The sequence below is a fragment of the Squalius cephalus genome (genome assembly GCF_949319135.1).
Source record: "Squalius cephalus genome assembly, chromosome: 8".
In the NCBI taxonomy this organism is placed as follows: Eukaryota; Metazoa; Chordata; class Actinopteri; order Cypriniformes; family Leuciscidae; genus Squalius; species Squalius cephalus.
Window position 1 is genome coordinate 12,088,778 of NC_137129.1, and position 20,010 is coordinate 12,108,787.

At 36.4% G+C, this 20,010-nt stretch overlaps 1 protein-coding gene across 3 annotated transcripts; it reads right to left on the minus strand.

Moving 5' to 3' along the window:
- Nucleotides 1-4,389: 4,389 nt before the first annotated feature.
- Nucleotides 4,390-17,498, minus strand: ldlrap1a (low density lipoprotein receptor adaptor protein 1a). 3 transcript variants are annotated; one of them, XM_079879208.1, is made up of 10 exons: nucleotides 16,988-17,498; nucleotides 11,162-11,304; nucleotides 10,660-10,772; nucleotides 9,643-9,757; nucleotides 8,248-8,320; nucleotides 7,677-7,772; nucleotides 7,486-7,586; nucleotides 7,344-7,378; nucleotides 5,693-5,724; nucleotides 4,390-5,105 (listed from the first exon to the last, which is right to left on the minus strand). In XM_079879208.1, exons 1-10 carry the CDS (start codon nucleotides 17,070-17,072, stop codon nucleotides 5,059-5,061), a joined length of 840 nt encoding a protein of 279 aa, XP_079735334.1. In that variant the 5' UTR covers nucleotides 17,073-17,498; the 3' UTR covers nucleotides 4,390-5,058. The 3 variants fall into 3 exon arrangements, with proteins under 3 accessions (XP_079735334.1, XP_079735332.1, XP_079735333.1); XM_079879207.1 differs by lacking the exon at nucleotides 4,390-5,105 and adding an exon at nucleotides 5,515-5,600 and having other exon boundaries at nucleotides 16,988-17,193; XM_079879206.1 differs by lacking the exon at nucleotides 5,693-5,724 and having other exon boundaries at nucleotides 4,395-5,105; nucleotides 16,988-17,461.
- Nucleotides 17,499-20,010: the final 2,512 nt, after the last annotated feature.

The following is a 20,010-nucleotide window of genomic DNA, read 5'->3' on the forward strand; positions in this document are numbered from 1 at the left end:
AGCAAACGTCTGGATTTAAGAGAGGCGGCTCATTTGCTACTTATTGAAGAGAATAATTCTCCAGTTAGTGACACTGAGCTTTTGCAGGCTGCACAGTTGGAGAGATTTAGGAAATGTAATCACATTTTGTGCTCCTGTGCTTGTGTCATTAGTTAGAAAAGCTGGACGGGCTTCTGATGCTCGTCTCATGACGTTGACTAAAACACAAACAGTGTCACAAATAGCTCAACTAATCGGAGACGCTTGACATCAAGGGGATAGTTCAAATTATGCCATCATTTACTCACCCTTATTTAGTTCCAAACTCATATTCGTCAAACATAAAAATAAGTATTCATCAGAATGTCCAAACTGCCTTTTCAATATAATTAAAGTGGATGGGGACCAAAGACTATGGAAACGAGCAGCTTGGATATTCTGCTAGATTTCTCTTTTCTTTCTTTTTGTTGTTGTTGTTGTTTTTCTGCACAAGAAAGAATGTTATATGGGTTTGAAACAGCATGAGAGTGTTAATTAATGAAAGAATTTTCATTTTTGGGTGAACTATCCCTTTAAGAACCAAATATATTCAATAACCAGCTAAAAATAGCTTGATATTTTTCTCTCATTGTGGAGTAGAAAGTTTAAGATGATCATACCTGTCAGGATTTACTAGCTGACAGATATAAAATAAAGTATATTTTTGAAGTTTACAAGTTTATTAAAAGCATCCATTCAATAAACAAACGAAGGGAGCAAAAGTTGTAGCAAATGTCTTCAAGGGAAATTTCACCCCCAAAATGAAACTTGTCATCATTTTCTCAAATGGCTTACTTTTTTCTGCAGAACACAGACAATATATTTTGGGGACTTTCTCCCTAATAACCATCATATCTAATAAAACCTATTCAAGAACATGCCAGAGTCATATTTGACCTCAAAATCAAAATAAAGAAATAAGACACGTATAATATTTAGCTTATTCAAATATTTGTGTTTCGCATAAGAATGAAAGCCATATTTTTTTTCATCATTTTTGGGTGAACAATCTCTAATTTACATATGAAGCATCACAAGCGTCTTTGAAGACTGAGAATAAATAGTTCATCATAAAAAGTTCAGTCCCTGTTTAAAATCAGAAACAAAAATAGGCCCTGTCATTTAGCGCTGCCATGATGATGAACAAACAGCCTTGGGTACAAGTGATACGGTATGTTTATGCTTATGTTAAGCTTTTGTGAATCAATGCATTGGCCTGTGTATTGACAGTCTATGTGAAATCATGCTCAGATTTCATCACTTCACTCAGTCCACGGCATACAGTCACATATGATAACTTAAGGTTAAAATAAGGTGTCGAGGTTAAGATTATGCTACATTAAGAGCGTTTCGAATTAGCATTTCTTGTACATAGTTCTGTGTTGTGGCAACGTAGCGTTTCCAGTAAAGCATCCTGGAGGTCTACTGAAGGCAAAGCAGCGAGATCATGCCTTAAAGAACCCAAAATGAGCAAGATGAAGTCAGTAGACGTGACAGCTGGAGTTAAAGTGGTGCATAATGAACTTGACGAGAACATTCGTTCCACATATTACTATAACGCATGGATTTCAAAACAGAAGGAATGTTTTATGTAATCCATCGAGTCTGTTAACTGTTGTTCTTGAACAATGCTTCATGAGGGCTAGCATGTTTCTGCTGTTCTACACAGAATTATACAATTTATATGGGCATAAAATAGATAAATGTCTAATTATGTACAACCACAAAAAATAAAGGATCATGTATTTTCAATTAAGTGTCCGATTCTTTTTTTTTCCCCTTCATCTTTAGAGACCCATTACTGTACATTTGGCAACTCTATATAATTTATTATTCGTCATATTTTCAGTAAATAGTTTGTCACTTCTGAGCTGAAAAATAAGTTTTTTTTCCATTATCAACTGAGAAAAATGTGTATTATTAGCAGTGATTTTATATTACCACGAAACTATATTTTTTTATGAACGTTTTTTTATTTTATAATTTTTTTCTTTACAAAATTATTTTCTTTCAAATGAATTTTCACATTTTTCAAATGAATTCTCAAAAGTTTAATTTTTTGAACAATGTATTTTTATATTAGCAAGAAATAGTTATATATATTTTAACTAATTAGGTTTCTTTACAATGGTTTTCCTGTTTTTCATTTGCTAATTTTTGTTTTATTTTTCAAATTTCAATTGTATATTCTGTTACATTTGTATTTTTAGCAAAGAATTTATATTTTCTAGAAAGAGTTATATTTTACAATATTTTAAGTTCTTTACATTTCTTCCATTGGCACGCACACACACCTTAGAAGCCTATAAATACTAAACTAATAAAAACTGTTAAAAAACTACAAACAAGGCAGATGTGCGCGACCGACAGTTAAGTTTAAGTGAATAATCAACATTTAACCTGATAAAATGACTAAATAAAACTTTTATGAAGATCTGTTTGGCCATTAACTTTTAATTGCATCATTATGCAAAAATATGAGGAGAGTTCTCCATGCAATTTTATGACATGAGAATATGTCCCAAAGCTAGTCTACTCTATTATGGTACAAAAGTACTTTTTCCTTCACAAAAAGAGCACATACTTTTAGGACGTAGAATATAGGCGAACTGGGACTTGTGTCTGAATTCACAGTACTCATGTGCAAGCTATTTCTTTAGTCACATACTGTTTTTGCCTAGTACACAGTAAGGAAGTATGCGATTTTGGATGCAGCCAATGTATGAAGTCAGTTCTCCTTAAGTTGTCGGATCAAATCTTGATTGTTTAATTATGGACTTCCTCCAAACGGTTTCTTCCGATGACAGGCTGTATTTAAGACATCACTGACTAATGAAGTAATAACACTTAACTGCTTTAAAAAAAAAAAAAAAACTTTTATGGTAATTGAAACAAATTCACTATGCACCCCAGCTAATACAGCACTTCAGAAAACTAGATGAACGGAAAGAAATATCCACACGGTGTAAATTAAAGACCTTCAACAGGAACCTTTCAGATCAGAGCAATTCATCTGGGTCAAATGTACACAAAGGATAGCAGTTAGATCGAAATCACTGAGGAACTGAGCAGTGAATTATAAAAGATGGCTTCTAAGGTAAAAAATAAAGTAAAACGTAATGGGCCGCACATTCTCAACTGACTCGCTGTGATCAAACCCATCCATCTTGTTCAACCTTGGTGTGTTTTAGTGTAAGCAAAATCCCACCAGCGGCCCTGTGAATACAGATGCATGTGTGCTCCGGACTTTCTGCCCTTTTGGTTTAATCTATTTTTACAGGTTGTAAAGCGTGAGCTTCATCCGTTCTGAACTAGAGACCTTGGCAAAATCGATGGCATTTCACCTATATATAGACAAGAGACAGAAAAAGAGAGAACTGCATCATATATGAACATTTCACATCATTTTAGAGAGTGAATGCAAATGAAGTTTGAGGGAAAGTCCTCAGGGGAGAGAATACAGCATGCGTGAGGGGAGAACAACAAGAGGCGAGCCGGCTTTTTGAAGCTCTGAGCCTCCCACACGTTTTTTAGACACGTTTTTGTTGGAGTGCGTGTATGTGCGTCAAGGGTTCTCTGGAGCACTTTGCGTCACACGCTTCAACCCACATGCACACCTGACTCCACACATGTGTGCAACAAATACACACAACCGTAAGCAAGTAAACCGGCTGGGTTCCATTCTATAAGCGGAAGCAAAATGTACAGGAAAACCAATATCTTTCCATTTTTATAGGTCAAACTATCCATGATGACAAACAAATTCACATGTAGGCCTACTTAAGAAAAGCTTTCTTATGGTTTACAGAAATGACAATATTATAGGCTATACTATATCGAATTGATACCCAGAGAGCTCTCAGTAAGACTTTCTTGGGATATGATTTACAGGTCTGAGGTTTTTGTAAAACCTCTATCCAATTTATTGCTATCTAGGCCATAATAACTGTCATACATGAGGAGTACAGGGATTTCTCACGCTGATTGTGTTTCGATAAAGTAAAGATGGCACATCTCTCCAGAGGCATCTCAAACAGACACTGCTGCAGGTGCTCCACATGTGTCGAGTGCATTTTGTGCCATCTGGGACAAATATAGGAAATGTGAAAAATCCACCTAATGCATAAAAACACACAAAGGACTAAAAGGGAGATGAAAAGCCAGAGAAATTTAGAAGGCAATGCTGCCCTCTTCTGGTGACTAAAAACGGTAGGGAAAAAAGGAGAATAAAACAAAGTATGTAATTTTATAGGACCAAATATAATTTTATAATTCTAAAATAAATAATAAATAAATAATAATAATAATAATAATAATATTCATTATAATAATGAAATACCCATAAGACTAATGAAAAACATTAAACGGCATAAATTATAACATAATATTAACAGTTTTATTAGACTTTTTAGAGAAATATTAAATGTCCCCTTGGGGTGTAACAATCATACAATCTTGATTAAATAAAAAAAAATATACACATGTAAATACTGAAATATGACTTAAAGGCCTCAAAAGATGTTGATGACATTGTAATGTGAATTTAACGCTGATTTCTGTATCATCATTATAATGAAGAGCATTATGGTGATAAATTAATTTCAAAGCAGCAAACTACAGAGTTAGACTTTAAAGTAACTCTACAGTGCACCCGAATAGGCATGATGTTATATGTCATATGATACACATTTCTTTTCAAACATGAAAAAAATAATACTGACTCTGGTATCTACATACATTATTCTGTATACAATTCGATTGATAAAAAATAAAGCATGTAAACTCAGGTAAGATATCGGCTTTTTTTGTTGTTGCAAAAATAGACTCGTCTGCTATTGCTTTGGTGTGATGGACCAGATGATTGGGATGAGAAGGACCAGTGCGCCAACATCTCAACTGAACGCAGATTACTGCACGAGTTTCCCGGACCTTCTTTCTCCCACATACCTATCTGTGCTCATAGGCTGGAGAGCTCATCGGCGTTTGGTGCGTTTCCATTGGTCTTGTCCCATTCGGTCTCAGAGTTCCAGTCCTGAGGCATCACCCCAATGTCCAGGACCTGGGGGTTAGTACGAGACTCAGCGAGTCTATGGGGAAAAAGACAGAAGAATGCAAACTGAAAAAACCTGAAACTCTACAGTGATGCAAATTAACAGTATATCAGCAGGTTTGATTAACATATGGGCAATTCCATGCAAATGTCAACCTTACCATGGAAAAAATAAATAAAACCCGATTTGGTCACATCCATAATGCTGAAATTGCCCACATGTGCCTAAGGTTTCATTAAAAGCCACGTTTGGTTGATAACTATGTTATTTACTATGCTAACAACTGGTATGGTCTCATTTGTAAGGTTAGAAGCCATGCAATACATCAATGCAATGTTCAGGGATAAAAACAAACAGGATGAAAAAGACAAACTGAAAACTAAAAAACATAAAATCTGTCCTGCAAATTGCATTTAAATATGGATCATTGCAGAACCCTGCCGTCAAATTCACAATTAGATCAGTCTGTTAGGTCAGTACCAGGCCAGGACGCTAATTTAGTTGAGTTGATCAGTGAAAGTTGACAGGGTTCTGGAAGACAACAGGGGAGGGGAATGATGTTACAGACTGACAGATATGGCTTGGGTGGACGTTAGGTACAGGACTAGACCTGGACTTGTTACCTGGAGAGTACTCATAGCTATCCAAACTGCAGCTAGGAACAAAGAGAGAGCACAACAATCAAGGGCTTGAGAGCTACAGGATGTTTCTCGGTTCCTAATTCTATTTGAAGGTGGCAATGCATTAATCAGCCAACTTAGCTGAATTTTATTAATCTCAACATTCATTTTTTAGAAGACACGAGAGGCTTAATACAGTATTAGCTGCTTCAACCCTGAATATGATGCTACTCAATATAGAAGCTCACATCTTCAATTAAACTGATTAATATCCATCTGTCAACACAACTTCCTCTGAAGCAAAATTTGACTAAAGTAAAAAAAAATATTTTTGATAAATTATATAATTATAAAAAATAAAAAACTGATAATAATAATAATAATAATTATTATTATTATATGCACATTTATTATATACATTATTAAATAAATTTACTTTAATGTGCCCAGTTGTACAAATGTGCCCAATGTGCCCAGTTCTACAAACATAATAGGGAATATGTCAATAAAATAAATGTATATAATACATGTGTATACAATAACAATAAATATTTTATATATATATATATATATATATATATATATATATATATATATATATATATATATATATATATATATATATATATATATATATATATATTTTATTTACATAATAATAGGGACTATGTAAATAAAATAAATGTATATAATGCATGTGTATAATAATTATAATAAATTACTATACACACAGATGTATTAAATACATTTATTTCATTAGCATAGTCCCTATTATTATTATTATTATTATTAGTAGTAGTAGTAGTAGTAGAACTAGTATCATCATCATCATCATTTTTATTTACATGCATTATATACACATTTCTTTTATTTAATTCAAATGTATGTGATCAGTTCTACAAACATAATATATTATTATTATTATTATTATTATTATTATAAACATGTATTATATAAGTATTTTCTTATTTAAAAAAAGTCTTAATTATGCATTGCTACCGTTGCAAGTCTGACAAAAGTAGACATGAAAAAAAAAACATTTTATATTTATATATATATATATATATATATATATATATATATATATATATATATATATATATATATATATATATATATATAAGTTGTTAAATAAACATCCAAGTATTCCATGTTCAGCCTGTCTGAAAATGGAAGAGTTTGTACTCAAAGCACAAATATGCAGGTCAGGTTTGTCATCTGTATGCCATCAGAAATAAATCATTGAAGGGCAACTCCACATTTGCAGGGTCAATTATACCCTGCCAAACTACTGGTATAGCTTGGTTCTGTGGAGAATAAACAAATAAAATGAGACAATCTGTCTCATGAGACCTCAGTATGGGAAAACTGCCTTTGCTCAATTGCTCTGGATGATTAATCAAAGCCCAAGAAGTTATGCGGAGCAAACGAAAGGAAAATTTCAAATGGTTCCAACAATCTTTAAGAACAAACACAGAGCGATTGTAGTTGGAGATCGTTTTGATGTGCGAGAGGTTATCAGCATGCTTTTTACATGCAGCTCCCTTCTCAAGGATCTGTCCTTCCTGTCCCTCACTGAAGAGAGACAGAAAGGAGATTCAGACGAAACAGAAGCTTGAAAGAGGAGATAAGAACAGCTCTGTGTGCCTCATACCTTGAAAAAGCCTCTTCCAGACCATCATCAGTCTCCTAAAAAGAAGAGAAAATGATATTCGGATTTTAAGACGACAAGTAAAGATAATGGTCGGCAGTCACTCGTGAGAGAAAAACACGTTCATAAGTGGATAAGATCTTACCCATTGGGTGGTGCTGTTGTTGTTAGGTTCGGTGGGGTTGTCCACATTTTCCACAGCAGATGAGTAAACCTCGATGTCCAACAGGTTCTCTGCAGCTACAGCTAAAACAAACAAAACAGACCATCAATGTTGAAGTGTAAAAGGGATAGTTTCTCACAAAAGGAGGCAAAGAGAGTTTAAGGAGTCAGTACCTCCTCCTTTCAGGCTGGTCAGGCTGACCGATCCCTCTGACTGTGAACTGTGGGACGTTTCTCCAGCTGAATCCCATTTCACACCATGCTCTCTCTCTGAAAGCAGAGCAACAGAACATCATGAATAATACTGCTATAACAAACAAAATAAGTTCATATAAACTCAAACAAATAAATTACTTTTCTTGGTGCTTTTACTGAGCACTGGGTTCCAAGTTATTTGCATTCTTACTAAACAAAGTTTCTAAGATTGTGTGACAAGTACAAAATATGCAAGGATTTTTTTGGAAGGTGATGCATTAACTGGCTCCTGTTTTCCAAATACAAAAAAAAGTACATCATTTTGTGTGCATCCATCTTTTCTACAACAAGAAAAGGCAACAGATCAATGTTCTGACTGCCATTATCAATCACAACAGCATCAATGCCCTTGAAGACCCTATCAAGAGTGCCAAATCTGCAAATCCTTCAAAACATGAAGTGACAAATTATTTTCCACTTGTGGCGTATGATTCTCTGCAGTTATACATGAGTTCCATATTGTTTTGAGGAGAGATATGAAACTCTGTACCTTCTTTGGCAACCTCCCAGAACTCGAAGGCCACTCTGAAGGCCTGAGCCACCGTGAGCGTGACCGCCTGGGCCTGAGGGAACACAACAGGACAACAGTGACTCAATCAGACAGACATAATATATACATCGGAGAGAACAATGGACAGATCCAACATATAAGCAAGGTGTTTCAATGTTAGTGATCAGTGATTTGCAAACTGAAGGGAGTTTTAGATCAGTGTAAGAGAATATTATTTTCCTATGTGAATTCAATCAATACCATTGCTAACAGGATTCATTTTGTTCATCTACAGGAGTTTTTCTTACATAACTTTTAATCAGGAAAGATAGGTTTTGTTTTTGACATACATGATGTGTATGTGTCTGTACATCAATATTTTTATTGCATGTATTGAAAACAGAAACTATAACTTATTGTTACTCAATATATGATGCTTCTAGAGAGTGTTAACTGTTTAAGAATGTAAGGGGGCGAACTGAAGGTTTCAAGCCGGTCGCTGCCCAACGGAGGTTATGGCATACATATAAGGGTTAGATTTTGTTAAGTATGGAGATGTTGTAAGTTATCTGAGGCACTCCAATGCAATACTTCAGATAACTACAGATCACAGGCCCCTTTCTTCCATCACACTCTTGGTAGAAGACTTGTAGAAGAATATATTGCCCCTTTTATCTCTTGTTTGTCTCTCTCTCTAATGTTTCATGTTATAATCTGAAAATGTTGCGAGAAAACAACTTGTGAATAATGCCTCTTTCTTTAGTCACGGTCAGTAGGCGTGGGAAGATTCCAGGGAATCAGATAAAATGTTTCCAATTAAAAATATTTACCTACGTCAGGTGGGAATATTATGGGATGTTGAGGAAGACCATTCAAATCGTCAAGCTTTTATTTTGTTGGAATACAAACAAATACTGGGTAAAACAGTCAATAATTATTTTTTTATTAATTATTTTTCAGTATTGAATGAAAGATTTATAGTTATCACTTTTCTCGAATTGTATGTAGTCTTGGAAGAACTGTTTTACCAAGCGTGTCGCAGTGCATTCTGGAAGAATACTTTCTCTGAAGAATAAAAACAATCAGTGCATCTCTGAAATCTCCCAGCTTTCTGAACAGCCTTCACATGCAGTGCCTTCAAATGTTACCCATGTAGGAAAAGCTTTTGCATCTAAACCTCACCATCTCAACAGGCATGTTAACATGTTTTTGGATCATTGTTGGAAGGACATGCTGTTCTTCTCAGCATAGCACAGAGAGAAAGTGATCTAGTCAGCCATTCTGAAAAACTGTCCTCCTTCTTCATGCTTAGTTTGACTCCTTTTGTTCCAGTCAGAAGTCTTTGTGTTGATGGAAAGATTCACAGCTTTCATAAGGAAAGCAACAAACACTCACCACTTTCCGTTTGGCACAGAGGAACGCGTGGCACTCCAGCGTCTCATTCTGTTGGTTCTGGGAGATGAAAGCAAACACTTTGTCATGCATCTTGTCAGCTGTGCAGTATGATATCCTGGGAGAAAGGGTCACAAAACAGACCAGCGTTAAGGACTTGCAGTGAGGTTTGAGTAAATACAAAATGATGATGAGTTGCAGGCATATAGATATGGAGCAGACGCAGACTGCGTTGGAACTTCGAAGACTGTTTTTTTTGGGGGGGTCTAATATTTGATGAAAAAATACAGTCAAAACAACAATAATATGAAATATTACTCATTTAAAACAATTTATTCCAATTTTAATATTTTTATAATGAAATTTATTCCTGGGATGGCAAAGCTGAATTTTCAGCATCATTACTCCAGTCTTCAGTGTAACATGATACTTAATAAATCATTCTAATATGCTGATTTGGTGCTCAAGAAACATTTCTTATTATTATCAATGTTGAAAACATTTTTGTTGATTAATATTTTTGTGGAAACCATGAAACTAACATTCAAAAGTTTCCAAAAAAATACTTAGCAGTAAAAAGTTTTCAACATTGATAATAATAAGAACCATTAATAATTGAGCACCATTTAATAATTGAGCACTAAATCAGCAATAAAGCCTTTCGAATTGAATTGAAAAGATTGTGCGCGTGTGTCCGTGTGTGTGTAAAGTAGGCTCAGCAAAAGCACACTGAACTGCGAAGATGAGATTTATGGGAACTACTGCTGGTTTCCTGCTGTATGCTGTATTTCACATGTCTCTAGTGAGAAACTCGGAGGTGAGTGTGTGTGTGTGTATGGTAAAACACTGGATGGCAGGATAAATCATCTCCACTGTAGGTCAGACACACTCACTTCTGAGAAGAGGAAGCGTGCAGAAACAACTTCTTTCATACTCTAATGTGGTTCAGTGGCACAAGTGAATGTTTAACAGGCAGTTGAACGTGAGAGAAGTAGTTGAGCTGAGGTGTGTGGAGGTCACCTGTATATGGAAATGTTCTCGATCAGCTGGTTAGACACAATATCGCACAAGATGATTCCCTGAGGAGACACTTTCAGGGCCACTTTAGGCAGTTTCTTCCCACTGGCTTTGGCCTAACAAATGAATATGAAAACATTTTTAATATTGCTGCTTGTCCGTGATCTACGCAATTTACTTGTCTGTGCAGAACTTGATTCTAGGCGGTTCTATATGATTACTATGTGGTTTCTAAGGTGTTAAGTGTTTTAGTTTGTTGTTATGCAGTTGCTAGGGTATTCTGGGTGATTTCCAGGGAGTTGCTATGTGGTTTATAGGCTATGAGCCAGGGCGTTGCTATGCAGTTACTAACATTTTCTGAGTGTCTTTAATGTGTTATGCAGTTGCTAGGGTATTCCGGGTGATTGCCAGGGTGTTGTTATGTGGTTGCTAGGCTGTCACAATGATATTATGGTCTTTAGATATTCTAATATCTTCATATTCAAGCTATGACAAATGAACTCACCGTGGCAACAATCCTCTTGACAGCAGCAGCTGAGAGCTCCTCGCCTTTGGGTTGGTCCACCAAAGTCATCCCCAGATGACGAAGGTTAAAGGTCATTCCCTCAAGAAGAGTCTCTCTTGTGTCAGTCCAATTCTCAGGGAGCTCTGCATGAAGAAGAAAAAATACAAACAGAGTGAAGAGTTAGAGGCAACGCTGAATAGCTACAAAAACATTTACACATGTGGGTTAAACCAAGTCAGCACAGATAAACAGTAAACAACTTCAACCAAAGTGCACACAAGAGACTTGCGCTGCAGAGATCATGAACAGTTATGAAATATTAAAGAAGAAAAAACAGTGCATGAGTAAATATTTGTTGGAATCAACCTTTGCTCAAGACACTCAAATATTCCAGGCCAAAAAAAATATTTTGGATGCCTCTGTACAACTTTATTCCCAGGGCTGACTGAAAACAGACAAAGACAATCTAAGGCCTGGCAGCTCTAAAGAAATTAAAAGTTCAAGAAATGAAACGTGTCTTTCTTGAACCGGTGTTTTTGGAATAGTGTCTTTTCTCAGCTCATCTTAACTAAAAACAATGTGGAAGAACTTTACAAGGCCTGCACAGAGCGCAGCTTGAACCCCTAATGAACACTTCTGGAATAAAACAATTGAGTTAGGTTGACTAATATAAATGCTTATGTATTGTATTAGTTTAGTAGTGGTATTTTCAGACAATAAATTGTAATTTTGCAATTGCAGCATTGGTTCTTTGCTTTCAAGCTTGTGTTTTGTATACTCAGTTAGTTGATGCCAAGAAGAAAAAAATGTTAATATATAAAATGTAAATGTGATTACAGCACCTGTGAAACTCCAACACTCCTGCCTTCACAATCACAATCTGCATAAATTCCTAATATGATTACAACACACATTAAGCTGTTTCGGCTATCCATTAACGCAGATGCACACAAATAAACGCTCATTATTTCTATTGAAAGAACTCACATGTTTGGCTCTAGTAACACTACCTGTGACTCACCTGATCGCTTTTGGCAGTGGAGCTATAACATTTAAAATTCAGAAAATCCCCATAGATAAATTATAGGAATTACAACACAAAGGCACCAAACCAAAACAGACAAGACATTTTTTATTTAGTCAGATTTGTTCAACATAGGTATTCAAGTCCCACAAAGTTCCACCTTATGCTGTTATTTTTCTATATGTTCCTAATAAATTGTATAATCCACCTATATGTTATATGTAAAACATATTAAATAGCATTATATTTATATTGAAGTAAGGAAAAGGCAAGCCCTGTATCTCATTTACTTCGGTCTGAACAAGCCACTAGATCTCATAAACGCTTAACCATTAAGCAGGCGTATGACCCATTCAACGAATCATACATATATTTACAGGAATCACAATCACAGGAAACAGTGAATCATAGTCTCAGAAAGTTATTGTTAATTCTTGCGTACAGCTAACAGAAAACAAAGATGACTGAAGAATGTCATGACAAGGGCAAAATTTAAAGCTTCACTTATAAACAAAACCAGCCATACCAAAGATGATCGGACCATTACAAAGAAACTGAAAGGCTGACAAATGATTTAAAGACACAACAGAATCTATCTATATCATTACTTTGCCCACAGCTCCTGAAATAACATATCATGCTGAAATTATTGATGATGCCCTACAACCCCAGCATAAAAACCAGGGTAATTCATAGACATGGAGAAATGGAAAAGGGCGTAATAATACAGCCCTAGTGACATACTGATTAGTGACACACCCAAGAGCCCTTAATCACAGGGGGGAAACACTACTTTGTCTTAACCATGTTCCTGGAGAAACATCCAAGGGTGGAGCGACCCAAACCACTGGTTGTCTCCAAGCTCCAAAAACTGAACTGGCTTTTTAGGCCAGATATGATTACGGTGCAAAATTGTGGGGAGTTTTTTTTTTCTGACTAGAAGTCATGGTAAGGTTAGGAGTTATTTCAATCTCGGTCAGATAGAGAGGAAAGAATGTCCTTTGCTTATTTTTCAAAATGGACAAATAAACAGCACTCTTAAGAAACAGGATATCATTCTTGCTTAAAGAGACAAATGGAGATAAAAGTAGATGACCCAAGTGATAGGAACATGTTAATGAGAACATTGAGATTTATCATATTTATTCTTCTAGTGTGAATTGCAAACAACTAAACTGACCATATCAAACTTCGATGGGATAATGATGGCTTTGTGAAAAAACTAAATAAATTAAAAAAAGCACATTTAAAAATTAAGGCTCCCTAATAACAAGTCTGAACTCATGCTTCTACGTCCACACGACTCCTCATGAAACATGAAAGGTTAATATCTAATGCTTTTATCAAATGGACTGCCTGGAAAAGCCTCAACAGCTGCTGGACGTCTCCCTCACGCTCTGCCTCCCTTTTTAGTATGTGCAGGGCACCGACGAACACCAAAGATCCAGAGGCAAGGGGGCGATAAATCTCACCACTATAAAACACCATAAAAACTTCTTATAGATGGGTTTCTCCATTACAATGCAGCGATGTTTGCTGCAAGCTGTGCACTTTCTCTGTAGAGGCACATGACTTTGGAGCAGCAGGAAGGACATTTTTGATCACTCTGATGAGAAATGATCATAGGAGATAACTGAATGAGAAGTTCAAGAGGAAGGAAAGTAATTATAAACTATAACAAGGTGAATCATTCTGAAATCTACCCTTTAAAAGTTGATAAGACCATTCATTTTGCTATCCTAACTGTGAATATAATTGTATGGCTACTTTCATTTGATCATCTGCATTTGTGACCCTGGATCACAAAACCAGTCCTAAGTCGCATGGGTATATTTGTGGCAATAGCCAACAATACATTGTATGGGTCAAAATTATCGATTTTTCATTTATGCCAAAAATCATTAGGATATCAAGTAAAGATCATATTCCATGAAGATATTTAAAAAAATTCCTACTGTAAATATATAAACATTTATTTTTGTGAGTGAATGCAGCACAATCGCGAACAGAAATTGATTGATTTTCTCAATGTTTCGATTTTTTTGCACCCTCAGATTCCAGATATTCAATAGTTGTATTTCGGCCAAATATTGTCCTATCCTAACAAACCATACATCAATGGAAAGCTTATATAATCAGCTTTCAGATGATGTATAAATCTCAATTTAAAAAAATGTACACATTGACGTGACATGCTTCAAACTAGATTTTTCCTTTTCTTTAGCACGAACACTCTTTGTCATTGACTTCTAACCTCAACCCTATCTGTGAGACCCATTTTTAGGTTGTGACCCACAAGATTAAAACCACTTGTTTAAAGAGGGAACATACTCAAACCAACTAGCAAAATGTACAAGCGCAACAAAGTCAAATAAAAACAAAAAAGATCTTTGTTTGGATTCCAACAAAAAGGGAGGAAATGAGGTGAAGTCTGTATTGGAGCTAAAAGTAGGTCAGAAGATCAACAAAAGAATGTTAAACGCACAAATGCGACTTATTCTCCATCACTCAGCCGTTGAGAGAACAACCTATAAACACTGGTAACTTGCTGATGTTGGAAACTTTTACCATTCTGGCAAAGCCTGAGCCTTTCACTGTGACTGAATTGTGACCAAACACAATCATAAGCGTGTACTTGCAGACTTCTTGCATTCCAGGTCATGAAGATAAGCAGCTCTCAGCCAATAAACAGAGCTGCTTTTGTGGAGTCAAGACAGAATTAAAGGGGAAATGAAAATGCACAGCAAACTTTCTAATCCCACTAAAGGAAGACAAAAAAAAAAAGTTGCACTTGTTAAGACCAAGCCAGCCCACACCTGCTTTCAAAGCTTAGTTCTGAGATTGTCCACAGCAACTTTGAAGAAGTCTTTCTTTGTTGAAACAAACATGCTTTAGAATGTCTTGGATATACCAGCAAACAAGTACATACTTGTAGTCCAGGATGGATGCCAAAGAGAAAGAAAATGATTTCAGATGCAGACAAAAATCTGGCTTGGCATTGTTTATTTCACAAAACCGTTGTTGCCAACTTCTCATATAAGGTCACTTGTTAATTAACCCTCAAAAACCCACTGTATCAAAACCGCGACACCTGTTTAAATCAAGTAAATGACTGTTATTTTTCCCTAACTGCAGGAACAATTCTGACTACACTTTTGGCAACAAACAAATGGCCATTTCGAGTGCCACAGCTTTATAAAGTCACACAACTAAGTCACTGTTTACTCACACCATTGCTCAGTGGTTTGGATTATATTTAGCAAATTTAAGTATTTTAAGTACTTGACCTTTGAGTCTATGACCTTGTTTTTTTCCCCCTTAAAAACATGTTCAGTGACTGATAAGTGATTATATGTCTCAAAAAATATCAACCTAAATATACAACAATTCAAAAGTTTGGGTCAGTAATACTTTCATTTAGCAAGGATGCAATTAATTGATCAAAAGTGACACTAAAGACAATTAAATGTTACAAAAGATTTCCATTATAACTGAACACTGGACCAAATGCAATGATCGGACGAACATTTTATGGTCCTACGCCTTCCACAGATTATCACTTAACTTACTGATTGCTATTAGATGTGAAGAGACTTTCAACCAGCATAACAAAAAAAATTCTGGAACAAATCGCCTACCCTGCCTTTTAAGGTTAACATTAACGTTTTATTCACACAATGAAGCCACACAGATTAATATTACAAATGATTTTCAATGTATCCTAATTAAACTTTAACGACAGTCAGAGGAGCGCTCTGTGAAGAACACACTCAAAATTCAGTTTTTTGGCTGGAAGATTTATAAAGGTCAAAGCAACTGCACTGTGCTTTTTCATTATGTATAACAGGAGGTCAGTGAGGTGTAGAAAAATCTCAGGATCTTTGCAAAGTGTCAGAAGGCTGCTCTGAGATGAACATCCACATTCCAGCCTCCTGGTCTAAGAGAGTATGTCCTTTGCATAGTGGATTATTAAGGGAAAGTTCACCCAAAAATGAAAATTGTCATCATTTATTTACTCACCCTCAAGTTGTTCCAAACATGTATTAGTTTTATTCTTCTGTTGAACACAAAAGAAGATATTTTAAAGAATGTAGTAACCAGACAGGCACCCATTGACTCCCATAGTAGGAAAAAAAATAAAAATACTATGGAAGTCAATGGGTGCCTGTCTGGTTAACAACATTCTTTAAAATATCTTATTTTATGTTCAACAGAAGAAAGAAACTCGTACAGGGTTGGAACAACATGAGGGTGAGTAAATGATGGCACAATTTTCATTTTTGGTTAACCAAAACATTTTTGGTTTTACAGTGGTGATATTGTGCAACCCCGCAAATATTCACCCCAAAACAAAGTATGCTTCAAAGTGGCTCGCTAAAATAAATGTGTGGGTTTCTGAGGGCTAATGAAAAACTGCTAATCGCATTGTATGACAGGCAAAAGCCATGTCTCAAAATCTAGACAGCGTATTTGTTATAGGGAGCTCAACAGGTTTTGAGACAAGGTCAACCATTTTAATAAACCCCAAAACTTCTAGTTTCGAATGAAAATTGTGAATCTCGTCGACAGCTGTAAAAATGTGTCTGTGTCGTTCATTAAACAAATTTGCACAGAATATTAAAAAAATAAAAAAAACACAAACATTTTACCCACAAATAAAGATTCACAACTACTAGGCAAACTGCATCTTTTGAATGCATTACTAAACACACTATTGACAAATCAAGTTCAGATGCTAACGGATGGACAACACAAGTGACGCGCGTAAACAAAAAGTCTCGCTGTTTGTCACGAATACTCACTTTGGTGTTTGCCTGAGCTCCAGGACTGTTTGGTCAGGCTGGGACTCCGAATAAAAGCCCTTCTGGCAGATTTCAGCACATCCATGACGAGGTTTTCAAGCGGAGAAGCGTCTTCAGGTGCCGCTGTTGGCCATGAACGTCTTCTCACTCTCAACTTTGTTGTTGCCGTTTCGATGCCGACATCTGTGGGAATACTTGAGTCCTCGCGTCTCCTGGGCGGTGTTTCATCCGTCAATCAAAATGACGTTCGAATTACGCGGCGCCTAGATTCTGTTTCCATGGAAACGGAATTAAACAATCCATTCGAAGCCTTTGGTGTGTGCTTTTTAAATGGCTGGGTCCGAAAATCAGACAGTGGCTTTTATGAAGGAACCTCTTATATGCGGCTTAGTGTCTTCATACCTCCCTGTAATGCTTGATGATAAGTCAACATTCATAAGGTTTAGGTGTCTCGCAGAATAGCAAGACAGACATGAAAAACAAGTGACACGAACATAGAGATCTATTGATTTCATCTCTGTCGCCCTCGTGTGGATATAGGAGAAATCGCCCACAATTATTATCTTCCACTATGGTAATAAAACGTTATTTTAAGTCAAATATTCCGTGGACCGTGGTTGAGCATTTTTGCTTGAATGTCCACCACTGTCCAACACAATTCGAAGGCCCCTTCATAAAATATAAGTTATCCGTCAGTATTTCTGGTATTTATGACAAAGCTTCATCCTGCGGTCCCCAGAGGGTTTCTATTGGGTCTCGGGCCACCTGTTTGAAAATCACTGCTGTTTTTTGTAATTTTGTTAGTTTTTTAATGTCTATATAGATTTGACTACATTTAAAAATGTTAGTACCTTAATAAACAAAAATAAGAAATGCTGCCTTGGCAACTAGCTGAAGAACAATACGTTTAAGGTTTTTATTTTATTTCATTTCAGTTAATGAAAAAACTTTTTTATGATTCTATTTCACAAGGACGAACGACCAAACTTGTAGCCAATTAAATCTAGCATTAAAATGATACATTTTACTGCTGTAAATATAAATTACATTTGCAAAAGTGTATGAAGGGTAAAAATAAGCAAAGACCTATGGAGTATTTAGAAGGCAAAATGACAGTGAAAGGAGTAAAACATGTTTTCCCCTTGTAAATGTAATTGTGAAATATTCAAGTTCAATAGCACTTGAATAAAGTGCAAGTACAGTAATAAGTTACAGTGAGGAAAATTATCTGAAAAGTATTTGAACACCCTGCTATTTTGCAAGTTCTCACACTTAGAAACCATGGAGGGGTCTGAAATTGTCATCGTAGGTGCATGTCCACTGTGAGAGACATAATCTAAAAAAAAAAAAATCCAGAAATCACAATGTATGATTTTTTTAACTATTTATTTGTATGATACAGCTGCAAATAAGTCTTTGAACACCTGAGAAAATCAATGTTAATATTTGGTACAGTAGACTTTGTTTGCAATTACAGAGGTCAAACGTTTCCTGTAGTTTTTCACCAGGTTTGCACACACTGCAGGAGGGATTTTGGCCCACTCCTCCACACAGATCTTCTCTAGATCAGTCAGGTTTCTGGGCTGTTGCTGAGAAACACGGAGTTTGAGCTCCCTCCAAAGATTCTCTATTGGGTTTAGGTCTGGAGACTGGCTAGGCCACGCCAGAACCTTGATATGCTTCTTACAGAGCCACTCCTTGGTTATCCTGGCTGTGTGCTTCGGGTCATTGTCATGTTGGAAGACCCAGCCTCGACCCATCTTCAATGCTCTAACTGAGGGAAGGAGGTTGTTCCCCAAAATCTCGCAATACATGGCCCCGGTCATCCTCTCCTTAATACAGTGCAGTCGCCCTGTCCCATGTGCAGAAAAACACCCCCAAAGCATGATGCTACCACCCCCATGCTTCACAGTAGGGATGGTGTTCTTGGGATGGTACTCATCATTCTTCTTCCTCCAAACACGTTTAGTGGAATTATGACCAAAAAGTTCTATTTTGATCTCATCTGACCACATGACTTTTTCCCATGACTCCTCTGGATCATCCAAATGGTCATTGGCAAACTTAAGACGGGCCTTGACGTGTGCTGGTTTAAGCAGGGGAACCTTCCGTGCCATGCATGATTTCAAACCATGACGTCTTAGTGTATTACCAACAGTAACCTTGGAAACGGTGGTCCCAGCTCTTTTCAGGTCATTGACCAGCTCCTCCCATGTAGTTCTGGGCTGATTTCTCACCTTTCTTAGGATCATTGAGACCCCACGAGGTGAGATCTTGCATGGAGCCCCAGTCCGAGGGAGATTGACAGTCATGTTTAGCTTCTTCCATTTTCTAATGATTGCTCCAACAGTGGACCTTTTTTCACCAAGCTGCTTGGCAATTTCCCCGTAGCCCTTTCCAGCCTTGTGGAGGTGTACAATTTTGTCTCTAGTGTCTTTGGACAGCTCTTTGGTCTTGGCCATGTTAGTAGTTGGATTCTTACTGATTGTATGGGGTGGACAGGTGTCTTTATGCAGCTAACGACCTCAAACAGGTGCATCTAATTTAGGATAATAAATGGAGTGGAGGTGGACATTTTAAAGGCAGACTAACAGGTCTTTGAGGGTCAGAATTCTAGCTGATAGACAGGTGTTCAAATACTTATTTGCAGCTGTATCATACAAATAAATATTTAAAAAATCATATATTGTGATTTCGGGATTTTTTTTTTTAGATTATGTCTCTCACAGTGGACATGCACCTACGATGACAATTTCAGACCCCTCCATGATTTCCAAGTGGGAGAACTTGCAAAATAGCAGGGTGTTCAAATACTTATTTTCCTCACTGTATTTTACTCCCCTACACACACGCTCACACACACACACACACGCACGGTTCTTTAAAAAAATCCAAACAATGAGAAACAAAGGCGTGTTCTTTACTCTCCACAAAGTTTACCATAAAAACACCAAATGCAATCCACAGTAATACTTTCCCAAGGTAGACAAATAAAAAAGAAACCCCTGTTGTAAAACAAGGAC

Excerpts from the sequence above, each read along its gene's own strand:
- ldlrap1a (XM_079879206.1), bottom strand. The coding sequence starts at position 17,072 with ATGGATGTGCTGAAATCTGCCAGAAGGGCTTTTATTCGGAGTCCCAGC. Across the intron at positions 8,321-9,642 it reads TCTGTGCCAAACGGAAAGTG|GCCCAGGCGGTCACGCTCAC; the intron begins GTGAGTGTTTGT and ends GTGTTCCCTCAG. Across the intron at positions 7,379-7,485 it reads ACAACAGCACCACCCAATGG|GAGACTGATGATGGTCTGGA; the intron begins GTAAGATCTTAT and ends TCTTCTTTTTAG.